We start from the raw sequence: 10,555 nt of genomic DNA, 5'->3' as shown, positions 1-10,555 counted from the left end.
TTAAAAACAGTGGGAATATAGGAAAGAGAACCAAATCTCTTAATTGTTCTCCCCCATTACCCCACTGAATAGCCATACAGGCTAAGCCGAATAATGACAAAGTTGAAAGGACCAATACAGCCCCTTTTATAAGGATTTTGAATGTTTTGCAAATGTGTTGGTCCCTGTGTTGTATTTTGTAGCCCTTTCCTGGGCTTCAGCTCCCCTACTTCTTGTATGTGTATGCATACTGTAGCTAACCATTAAAGTCATGACACACACACGAGTCCACTGTGCCTTTCTCAGTAGCAGCAGCCAGTGCTGGTGGTGAGGAGGAAAAGTGGACAATCCAGCCTTGCAGACCTTGGGGCCACGGGGAACCACCAACTTCTTGCTGAATGATAGGTCATTCCTACTACTAAGCTGGCATGTTTAAGGAAATTGTATTTTTCTTCCTATTTCAACACTGGACAATTGCTGGAGCAGGTTTATCTGGTTAAGCTGAGTTTAAAATGCCCAGTTTTAATATCCTTTACCTCCAGGTATTTTTTTTTTTTTTTTAAGAAAATGAGTAGATACGTATTTTAAAACTTAACCCACTTAAAATTTGCCTTACCTTTCATGACTGTCAAATTTTACGGCCAGAGAGGACAAAACAGTTCAAAATTAAATAATTGAAGTCCTCCTTGAGTGATGTCTTAGGAGTTTATTCCCTGAGGGGTGGTTTGTGCCATCTAGACTGAACTTCGGGTAACTATCCAGTACCAGTTACACAGCTTATTAAATCCAGAGTCTTTTAAATACAGGTTAAGTGACTTCCTCAAACTAAACTTAGATTTAAACCAGGGGTCTACCTCCAAAGTCTATTATTAAATGCTGAAACACAAGACCTATTACTACCATATTTCCACTAGCTTTGGTTAAAACTGAGAATAGAACAGCTGTAACATGTTTTTAAGTAACAATTAGCAGTGATTCCCAAGTCTGCTGTTCTCAGTCCTAAAACACATCACCCTTACCTCAGTTAATCCTAGCACACCACCTTTGCTACTTTTCCTCTTGGCGTTTAATAAGAAAAAGATCCAAATTTTCCTTTTTCAAACATCAATGAATATTAGCTTAGAATAAAGTTCTTATTGCTATTCCTTCAGGGAACAGGGAAACTGCTACCTTGTCAGTTCCAACAACTGATGTAAGATCATCTTCTGACCATAGCGAACCTGTAAGGCTTGCTGTTCCCTCCAGCTGAGTTTGGCATAGACTTCCTTATTACTGAGTAAACCTTGGTCAGTTTTTAAGTCTGTGGCATAGGTCTGCAAAGTCAGTAGAACACTGTTTCGAAGCAGCTGTCTCCACGATGCTTTGAGCTTGGGAATATTTGTGATCGTCAGGCTGCCCTCTTCCCTTTTATCATCTCCCCCTCCATCCTGGTCTTTAAGCTCTCTGAACTCCTCAGCAGGCATGCACAGTACCTAGAAGCAACCACAGAGCTCTTTAATTACATATATTACTTTTGTACTTCTGAAATGATTCAGGAGACTAAACCCATCTTAGCATTTATTAAAAATCCCACATTTCCTCTCTCATCTTCTGGCTATTTTGCTTTAAATACTTAGATTATCAGCATTAAATCGCCATTTTCAGCCCTTTACCTTTAGTGTGGTGGTCAGCTCCTCTTCAGTCAGCACCTCCTCCCTCCCTATCACAAAGGCTCCCTCTTCCCCTACCATCTCCAGTTTGCATAGGAAATTCCAGCGCTCGTACACTAGGAGCCTTTCAGCTTCAGTTTTTGTTCCTGTAGATGAAACAGCAATGTGAAAGTCTCAGTACACCCAAGGGTTCATTTCTTCTTTAGTCTGCCACCGTCTACAAAGTCAACTGCTATTTAGCAAAGCTATTTAACCTGAGGCATGGGTATAGACACACCATCAGTGTCAAATATTGAGTTAATGATACACTCACCCTGTAATGCTGCCTCACGAACTGTCACCATCTGAATGTCAGCTGTGTCATCTGTGTTGTCAGGATATGGTTCAACAAAACCGTACATATGAATCAGTTGCCAGTTAGCCATTTGCCCATAAGTGTTGAAAATCTCATGGCCTTTAGGAATGGGCTGAGTGGCTACCATCCGAAGACAATTCTGAGATGAAAGGGAGAAGCTGGGGCCATGCCTTTCACAGGCCAGCCCCATGAAGATTATTTCCACTTAAGAAGAGCCTTCAGCAGGTGTAGTTCAGTCATGGGACTGATGCTGTTAACTACCAAAGTTCTACCTTTAGTTCCTGTTAGACCCTAAACTGTGAAACAAAAAAGAGTTAGGCTAACTTTAAAAGGCCAGCTTCATGTTTAACTGGGTGGATTTCTGCACAGTCCTCTTCAGCACTTAAAAAGTTACTAGCTTTAAAAATGAAATTTTCGGCTGGGCGCGGTGGCTCACACCTGTAATCCCAGCACTTTGGGAGGCCAAAGTGGGCGGATCACCTGAGGTCAGGAGTTCAAGACCAGCCTGGCCAACATGGCGAAACCCCGTCCCTACTAAAAAATACAAAAATTAGCCGGGCATGGTGGCAGGAGCCTGTAATTCCAGCTACTCAGGAGGCTGAGGCAGGGAGAATTGCTTGAACCCAGGAGGTGGAAGTTGCAGTGAGCCGAGATCACGCCACTGCACTCCAGCCTGGGCGACACAGTGAGACTCTGCCTCGGGGAAAAAAAATGGAACTTTCGCAGATCAAAGTGGGAAAGGAAAATGGAGGCAAGGATTAAGAAATAACCATACTTATTAATTTCTGATCCTATAAATGCGTCATCTTTTCAGGCTACTTTCTATATAGAATAAAGCTAGTATAAACACAGCTTTATATCAGTTCTAGGATCGTCTTAGACCTCTGGCCTGTGAATGTCCTCATCCCTCCAAAACGCGGAGACTATCACTGTTCCAGGCTGCTATCCACAGAGCCACACACAGTCTGGGCTCACTGATGTGATCAGCCAGAAGGGAATGAAACATGGCTATGCAGACCACTCAATGTCTAGCACTAAATAAATGATGGTAGTATAGTTTATCAGAGGATTAACTACAACCTGCTTTGAGGACTTTAAAATGTTTCGCATTCAAATGATTCTACAGTAATATGCATACTAAAAGGACATACAGGAGCTGATTTCACCTACTCATTTTGTAGCACTAGTAAGAGAATGGAGCCTAAGACACAATGGCTTGAATCATGCTCAATCAGTGCACCAATAAGAACTCCACTCACCGCAGAGTATTCTAGATTGGCGTTGTGATTGGCTAAGTGGTTTAGTATGTCTGCAGCAGGCACCATCACGGGGGAGTTGGGCTCCTTTTCATCCTCCTCTTCCTCCAGTGGTTCCTGAAAACTGCCATTGACAGAACTTGGCTAAGGCCCTGTCTTGGGTGAGGGACTGGGGGTGGATTTCACTGTTTTTCCCCTTTTGTCCCTCTATAGAGTTGTAAAGAAAGGGGTTCCGTCCTCAGAGGCCCCACCCACTGACCTATAGGCCATCACAAGGGCCACGAGCTGGCGGTAGAGTTCTAGGGAGCGAACCCTGAGGCTGAAGAGATCGGGGTGGGCTTCCATGAAGGGCAGCACGATGGACTGGTACTCGCTGCGGATGTTGGCCAAATCCTTCTCCACGGCCTCAGGTACGCCTGTGCCCTGCAGCAGGCACCGGCGCTCCTCCTCTGGCCTGCAGGGACACCCACACCCAGGTTCCCTTCATTCCTTCACACACTTTACTGGGCAGGACTGGTGCAGGGGCGGGGGGTGGGGAAACTTCTTGCAGCAGGCTACGGTGCAGGCGCTCCCCAACCCCTCCCAAGGCTCTCACCAGAACATGGGGTGCTCCAAGCGGCCCAGCTCGGGCCAGAGCGCAAAGTAGGGCCTCCAGCGTGAGGCCGGGGCCTGCAGCTCGTGGAGCAGCGCCAGCAGCAGTGGCACCCAGCCCGACTGGCTCTGCAGCGCAACTCGCTCTGAGGGAGACACAGGTGTGAGCGCCCCGGCGCGGCCTCGCGGGCCCGCCCCGCCCCGCCCCGCCCCTCCCCGCCTCGCCTCGCCTCGCCCCGCCTCAGCGCCCTAGCCCGCCGCCGTGCCCACCTCGCTCCAGCAGGCCGCCGATGGAGCAGGTGTGCTGCGACAGGAGCGCGGCCCGCGGCACCATGAACAGCAGCTCTCCGGCCTGCACGCTCTCCCGGGCCACCATGCCGTAGCCGGCCACCGTGCCCTGCCGGCTGACCGCCACCTGAACAGGAGGAGGGCTGGTCAGGGCAGTCCGCGCCCCGCCGCGGGTCCTCGCCCGCCCGCTCGCTCGCTCGCTCACCTTGGGACTCAGCTCCAGCCCCACCCGCAGGCACCAGCTCAGGAAGCCTGCCACAGGATCCGGGTCGCCGCCGTCCACGGGCCCCGCCACCTGAGATAAGTGCGCGCAGTGACCAGGTCCGGCCCCCAGAGAGGCCGCTGGGAACTGCAGGAGACCGCGGCGCGCGCGCAGAACGGGCTTTGGGTGGAAGAGGGGACGAGCGGAGAGGGGGCGCGGGACCCGCGGGAGGGAGCGGAGGGGGCGCAGGCGGACGGTTCTGCGGGCGTTGGAGGGGTGAGGCGCGGAGGAAAAGGCTGGACCCCGCGCCCGCCACTCACCCGTGGACGCTTCGCTTGGGTCGCCATGGTCCAAGAGCGCGCTTCCCGGCGGTCCGGCGCACCGCGCGGTCACTTCCGGCGTCTCTGGCCCCGCCCCGGCGCCGGAACCACGTGGTGCCTGTTTTGGCGTCCACGCTGCAGACTGGCCGGAGTTAGAGCGGGCTGGAATCGTTCCTCCTGAAGACATCTTGAGTCCAGGATCTCCAATTGCACTCACGCGCTCCGAGTGCAGAAGGAGAGTCCCGTGCCGCTTGGCGCCTGGTTCTGAGCCAGGTACAGCCCTGGCCTTTGGTCTCTCCCCGAGGGCTGAGGCTTCTTGCGGTCTGGGTGCAAGAACAAAATACGGTTTCTGGATCGGAAGCCGAGGGTCTGGTGGCCGGCCGGTGGTGAGCGACGCAACTGGGCGGCGAGCGACCTCCTGATCTCGACCCCTTGTTGCCGATGGCCATGGAACCGTTTTACTGGTGGTATTCGTTCAGAGCAGTTTTCGTGTGTGTTTCGGAGTGGCGTGGCCTAGAGGGCTCCTGGATCTAGAATAGATCCTCTCTGCCCTTATTTGCCAGTACATCCTCGTTTTTAATCTACTGCATAGCACGTGGTGGGTTTTATTAGCTGACATAGTAGGGACTCAATATCTACCTATTGGGTAAATAAATGAATAAAACAAATGGTGGCTAAACCTGGGGAAGTAGCATACTGTTAAATTTAAGAAAACGAGGCTGTGCATATAGAGGTTACAGGAATGGGTTTTGAAGCCAAGCAACGCCGGAGCTCAACACTCAGTTTGTTTTTTTCCTTTTTTTTTTTTTTTTTTGGCTCGTTGGGGAGACGGAGTCTCGCTGTGTCGCCCAGGCTGGAGTGCAGTGGTGCGATCTCGGCTCACTGCAACCTCCACCTCCCGGGTTCAAGCAATTCCCCTGCCTCAGCCTCCCAAGTAGCTGGCACTACAGGTGTACGCTGCCATGCCCAGCTAAATTTTTGTGTTTATTTTTAGTAGAGTCGGGGTTTCACCGTGTTGCCCAGGCTGGTCTCGAACTCCTGAGCTCAGGCAATCCGCCCGCCTCGGCCTCCCAAAGTGCTAGGATTACAGGCGTGAGCCACCGCGCCCGGCCTGGTCTGTTATTCAGGGAAATCCTTTTTCCTGAACCTTAGTCTCCTCACCTGCGAAACTAAGATAATACCTACTCTGTAGAATTAATGTAAGGATTGGTATGTTGACTAAAGAAAAAATATTAAGCTTTTAAATAATTAAAATTAGTTTTATTTAGAAGCCTTATTGAGGACGATAGACTGAGGCCTGTAGCCCAGGAGTAATCTTGTGAGGCTGCTCTAACACGGTGTTTTAGTTTAGGTTATACATAGGTGAAGATTTCGTATGTGTAAAATCATATCAAAGTTTAGGGATATCTGGTTATAGATTGCAGAAGTATAATCATTAACCCTGTCAGACATGATCGTATGTTTAGGAGAAGGCAAAGAGTAGGTCATTTATCTTTGAAGGAATGTAGTGACTCAAGCAAGAGATTTGGAGGGCAGGGGTGTTTTGTTTTGTCTTTAAGGCATTTTTTTCTAGAGAGCTGTATTTTGTTTTTTTTGTTTTATTTTGAGACAGAGTCTTGCTCTGTCACCCAGGCTGGAGTGCAGTGGCACGATCTCCGCTCACTACCACCTCTGCCTCCCGGGTTCAAGCAGTTCTCCTGCCTCAGCCTCCCGAGTAGCTGGTATTACAGGCACGCGCCACCACGCTCAGCTAATTTTTGTATTTTTAGTAGAGATGGGGTTTCACCATGTTGCCCAGGCTGGTCTCGAACTGCTGGCCTCAAGTGATCTGCCCGCCTCAGCCTTCCAAAGTGCTGACATTACAGGCTTGAGCCACCGTGCCTGGCTGAGGAGAGCTGTATTTTGTCACAGAGTCGGGAGAAATGAGCACATAAGGCTTTTAATGTTTGTCACATTCTCCTCTCACTGGTAAAATAATGTGACATGTACTGGAAATAGAAAGATGGGTGGAGACCATCCTCTCCTAGCACCCTCAACCCAAAACCCAAGCAGCACCAGCAGCCCCTGCCCAAACATTCTGTCTCTCCAAAAGCCTCCCACGATGGGCATGGCATCACCACACTGGAATTCTTCTTAGGTTCTTTATTAGTTTTTCAGCACAGTTAACTCTTTCTACGTTGACTAGAGTTTTGTTTTACATTTTGTCATCTCATGACAGCAGCCACCAGAATACACAAAATTAGGCTCTTTACTTTGTGCGGAGAAGAAAATAATAAACATTAAAAGTTCACCTTGACCAAAGAGACAATCTCTGGAGGAACACCATACATGGGAGGACCCGATGTACACACACACACACATATATATATAATGTATAGATATTTATAGATAGATATATCTGGAAACAGCAAAAAAACAAAATTCCAAGATTTGCAGTGCTATCTACAGTAAGAGGGATGAATTCTACCAGTTTTCAAACAGTCACATTCAGTATTCAGAAGAAGCACATGAGGGGGTAGAACTGGGCAGAAACTAACACGCCACCAGGCTAGTCATGGCTTAAGATTATAGAAGGGGGGTGATGTGTGTAGAGGAAATACGCATATAGGTGTCCTCTCAGCCTCAGAACACCCGCCACAACCCTTCCCCCCTCCACAGCCCTTCATGTTTTCACTGTTCTCTCCCCTCTCTGTTTTGGGGTTTGTGACCATTGATTTAGGGTCCGAGACAAATGGCTCTGGTTTCTGGGCCACAAGATGCTATGGGGTAAGGTGAGTGGTTGGAAAGCATACATCGCAGTCCTGAGCTTCAGGGGACAGCAGGAGGCTGCAGTGTAGGGGAAGCCTTTCTCCTCTACCTGACCCTTGTTCATGTCCAGAACATTCAGCCCCCAGTAAGCCCCAGCCCAGGCGGCTATGGGGGGTGGGACTGTGGAAGCCTCGCTGCCTTGGGCCAGTTGACTAAAACTCTGTCTTCCTTAGTGATGCTTCCGGGACACACTGGCACAGCCTGGCCAGAGCTCTGCCTGAAACACCATACTGCTACTGATGGCGTTGCCCTCTTGGGAACCTGGGGGCAAAAAAGGGGTCTCCAGGAACTCAGCTACCCCTGCCTCTGGCCACCTGCGGGCTCCCAAAGGCAGTCACCACGAAGTTCTCAGGGGCACACACACATCACACATGGGCTCTCTCCTCCTTCTCCCTCACCCCCAGTCAGGTCACTGTGGGGACAGAGGACCAGGCAACTTCTGCCTCGGGGAGGCCTTGGCTCAGAAATGGGACAGGGCCAGGAGATAGCAGAGTGTGGGCTGGAAGGGACAGTCTGTGGGGTTCCTGCCCTCACGGTTCTCCATGTTCTGTCTTCCTTGGGCAGAGAAACCCCTTGACACCCCTGCCTGCCTAGCCCTACAGCACCAGCTGGGCCCAGAGAGCACCAGGAAAGTGGCTGCCTGGTCCGAGCACCCCCTTGTGGCTGTTGTCCAGATGATTGTCACATGTGCTATGAGACAGAAACAGGTGTGCTTGGTGGAGGGTGGGGGAAGGGGTCTCCCAGGGCTCCCACGCCAGTGCCTGAGCTGGCCCCGCACCCACCCTCTCGAAGCCTCTCTCATCTCCAAACATGCCTGCCCGAGGGCTCACCCAGGAATGGCCTGGATCCGTAGCGAATCTCCCTCCCTATGGCCCTGCCCTCCTGTGCCTGGGCCGCAGGGAGTGGGATGAGAGGGGTCAAGTTACCACGGAGAGTGAGATGGGATGAGGAGGAGTGAGCCCCTCAAAACACCCGGAGACTGTTCTGCTGCAGCATCTAAGATAGATCCCCTCATTTTTTTCAAACAGAACCCCATTTCCTCCCCTTTGCCCTCACAAAAATAAACTAAAGGGAACATGAGCCGGCGCAAGGATGGCGGTGGGGCCTCGACGTGGGCGTCGTCAGCGGGATCGCGGGCTTCAACAGGACACCTCCATGGTGTGGTTGACCTGGCCCAGCCCCTCGCTGCTCTCCGAGTGGGTGCAGGCCTGTGGGCGGCTGCCATCCACCGAGCTGGCACTGGTGAGGGATGCAGTGCGGGAGCGTGCCAGGCGGGTCATGCTGGCCGAGGGCACTGTGGACAGAGATAGGATGGGCCTGAGAACTGGCGGGCAGGGCCAGGCGCCTCTGATGGGAAAAGTAGGCTGCAAGCAAAGCGGCTAGCGAACCGTTCCTCGAAGGCACAAAGGGCTCCTCCTGAATCAGGAGGCTGGCGACAGCTGTCTGGCCGGGGGCATGCAGGGCCGGCGACAGTGAGTGGGCCTAGGGGGCTGCGGCCAGCAGCTGACCAGGCAGCCCTGAGCTGGTGCAGGGAGGTGCTGGGTTTCCAGCTGTGCCTCCCTCAAGAGGATGCCAGTGGAGAAGTAGGACTGTTTCTGTAAAGGAGGACACGGAGCGGTGGTCGCATACTGCCCTCAATTCAGACTGTGCCCTAATTCCCTAATTCAGAGTTTCACAAGCAAGACTTGCGGGCAGCAAACTCTACCCTCCTGAACGCTCCTGGCCACCTCTGTGGCTCAGGCAGGGCCAGGCCTGGGCTCTACCTCTAAGGAGGGTCTGTTTCCTATCCCCAGAGCTCTGGAAGCCACACAGCTCATGACAACCTAGAAGCAAGACTACTCTGCAACCCAGCCAACCTAGAGGCCAAGTCTGCAGAAAAGCAAGAATCTGTGGGGTTTCTGAGTTGAACAGGACACAAGAAGGTTCCAAACCACAGCAAGATGCGGCCTGGCTGCAGCACTGCACAGAGGAAGGAGCGGGGGAGGAGGAGGCTGGGTGTCCATGCATCAGGGGAAGGGCTGTGGGGCTACCTGCTCCTCCACTCAGCCTTCGGTCCTTCAAGTATGCAACTAAGAGAGAAGACAGAGCCAGAGAGGGGGTGGGGGTGGGGGAGACACAACACAGTGAAGAGCGTGGTCCGCCGAGGCAAGGGCATTGAGATGAGCCAGAAAGATGGGACAAAGGACAGGCACAGAGAGGCTGGGGGCAGGGCCAGAGGCTCTGGAAGCCCACTCCTGCCTGCCCACCCAGCAGTGGCCCCCAGAAGGATCTCTGGTCCAAGGAAGCCCTGACAGGTGGGGTGCTTATCCCCTCACCATTCTGCTGGGCCTCAGTCTCCTGCATACAGAGTGGGGGAGGCCTGCCCCCTCTGTGCCCCTCTCAGCTTGGGGCTGCCTGGTGGGGTTTCTCCCCAGGACCCTGAGAACGCGTCTCAGCGCCTGACAATGTTCTTCCGTTCACCTCGCAAATGCTTGCTGTGCCCTGATCCCAGACTCTGTGCTCCTACGGAGCCTCCCTGTGGGCCCCAGGGCTCTGCCCTGCTCCAGAGAGCATTCTATTCCTGGGTGTCCTCCCCAGCCTTCCCACAGGCAGCCCTCCTGTTTGCCCTGGAGATAGCAGCTCCAGAGGCTGAAGTCTGGAGGGGAACAAAAAACAAACTGAGAAGAGAAAGTTTGCCTCCTGGCAGTGGGGAGCTGGAGGAACAGGGATGTCTTGGAGGGAAGGGGGAAGTCAAGGAGACACACAAGGGGTGTGTTGTGTGTGTGTGTGTCTGTGTGTGTGTACCTGGTTCCGCCCCAGATCCAGATTTTCAGATCTACCAACCCAGGTTCAGCTGCTTTCAGCTCTCTGAGTGCCAGGCGGCCTCAACTGCCTTCCCTGACCCCAGACTCCAAGCCCACTCCTATGATGCCCCTGGGTGCAGCCACGAGTTGTTTCAAAAGGCCTTCTCAGGTTTCAAAAGCCCTGGGGCGGGTGAGGGGAGTGTGCCTCACCCCCAGACAGGCTTCCCTGGCAGGACGCGGCCCCTGGCCCTGGACCCCCCAGCACGGAAGGAAGAGTCCCTTCCCCCAGTAGGCCCAGCACTGCCGTCAGAACAGGGCGCCAAG

The 10,555-nt window shown here is 52.5% G+C and overlaps 2 protein-coding genes across 11 annotated transcripts in view; both read right to left on the bottom strand.

The window, feature by feature from the left end:
* Positions 1–466: 466 nt before the first annotated feature.
* Positions 467–5,409, bottom strand: SETD6 (SET domain containing 6, protein lysine methyltransferase). 4 transcript variants are annotated; one of them, XM_009250765.4, is made up of 9 exons: positions 4,641–4,731; positions 4,324–4,413; positions 4,101–4,245; positions 3,835–3,976; positions 3,499–3,693; positions 3,243–3,363; positions 1,942–2,122; positions 1,632–1,774; positions 467–1,451 (listed from the first exon to the last, which is right to left on the bottom strand). In XM_009250765.4, exons 1-9 carry the CDS (start codon positions 4,665–4,667, stop codon positions 1,146–1,148), a joined length of 1,350 nt encoding a protein of 449 aa, XP_009249040.2. In that variant the 5' UTR covers positions 4,668–4,731; the 3' UTR covers positions 467–1,145. The 4 variants fall into 4 exon arrangements, with proteins under 4 accessions (XP_009249040.2, XP_024089172.1, XP_063573384.1 ...); XM_024233404.3 differs by having other exon boundaries at positions 4,101–4,413; XM_063717314.1 differs by lacking the exons at positions 467–1,451; positions 1,632–1,774 and having other exon boundaries at positions 1,941–2,153; positions 4,324–5,408.
* A 1,358-nt stretch (positions 5,410–6,767) lies between these two features.
* Positions 6,768–10,555, bottom strand: part of NDRG4 (NDRG family member 4) — a 49,914-nt gene continuing 46,126 nt past the window's right edge. For all 7 annotated transcript variants that reach the window (XM_054534006.1, XM_054534003.1, XM_054534009.2 and 4 more), the window contains one exon: positions 6,768–8,742. In XM_054534006.1, coding sequence (XP_054389981.1) covers positions 8,588–8,742 — 155 coding nt within the window. In that variant the 3' untranslated portion in view covers positions 6,768–8,587. The remainder of the gene's footprint in view (positions 8,743–10,555) is intronic.

The sequence above is a fragment of the Pongo abelii genome, chromosome 18, assembly GCF_028885655.2.
Source record: "Pongo abelii isolate AG06213 chromosome 18, NHGRI_mPonAbe1-v2.0_pri, whole genome shotgun sequence".
Lineage (NCBI taxonomy): Eukaryota > Metazoa > Chordata > Mammalia > Primates > Hominidae > Pongo > Pongo abelii.
This window is presented reverse-complemented; position numbering and strand designations above follow the sequence as displayed.

Bases quoted from the DNA above. Each gene is read 5' to 3' on its own strand.
- SETD6 (XM_024233404.3), bottom strand. From the start codon at position 4,667: ATGGCGACCCAAGCGAAGCGTCCACGG. The intron at 4,414-4,640 runs GTGAGTGGCGGG...CACTTATCTCAG, and splicing joins CCCAAGCGAAGCGTCCACGG to GTGGCGGGGCCCGTGGACGG. The intron at 2,123-3,242 runs GTGAGTGGAGTT...CTTTCATCTCAG, and splicing joins CCAATCTAGAATACTCTGCG to AATTGTCTTCGGATGGTAGC.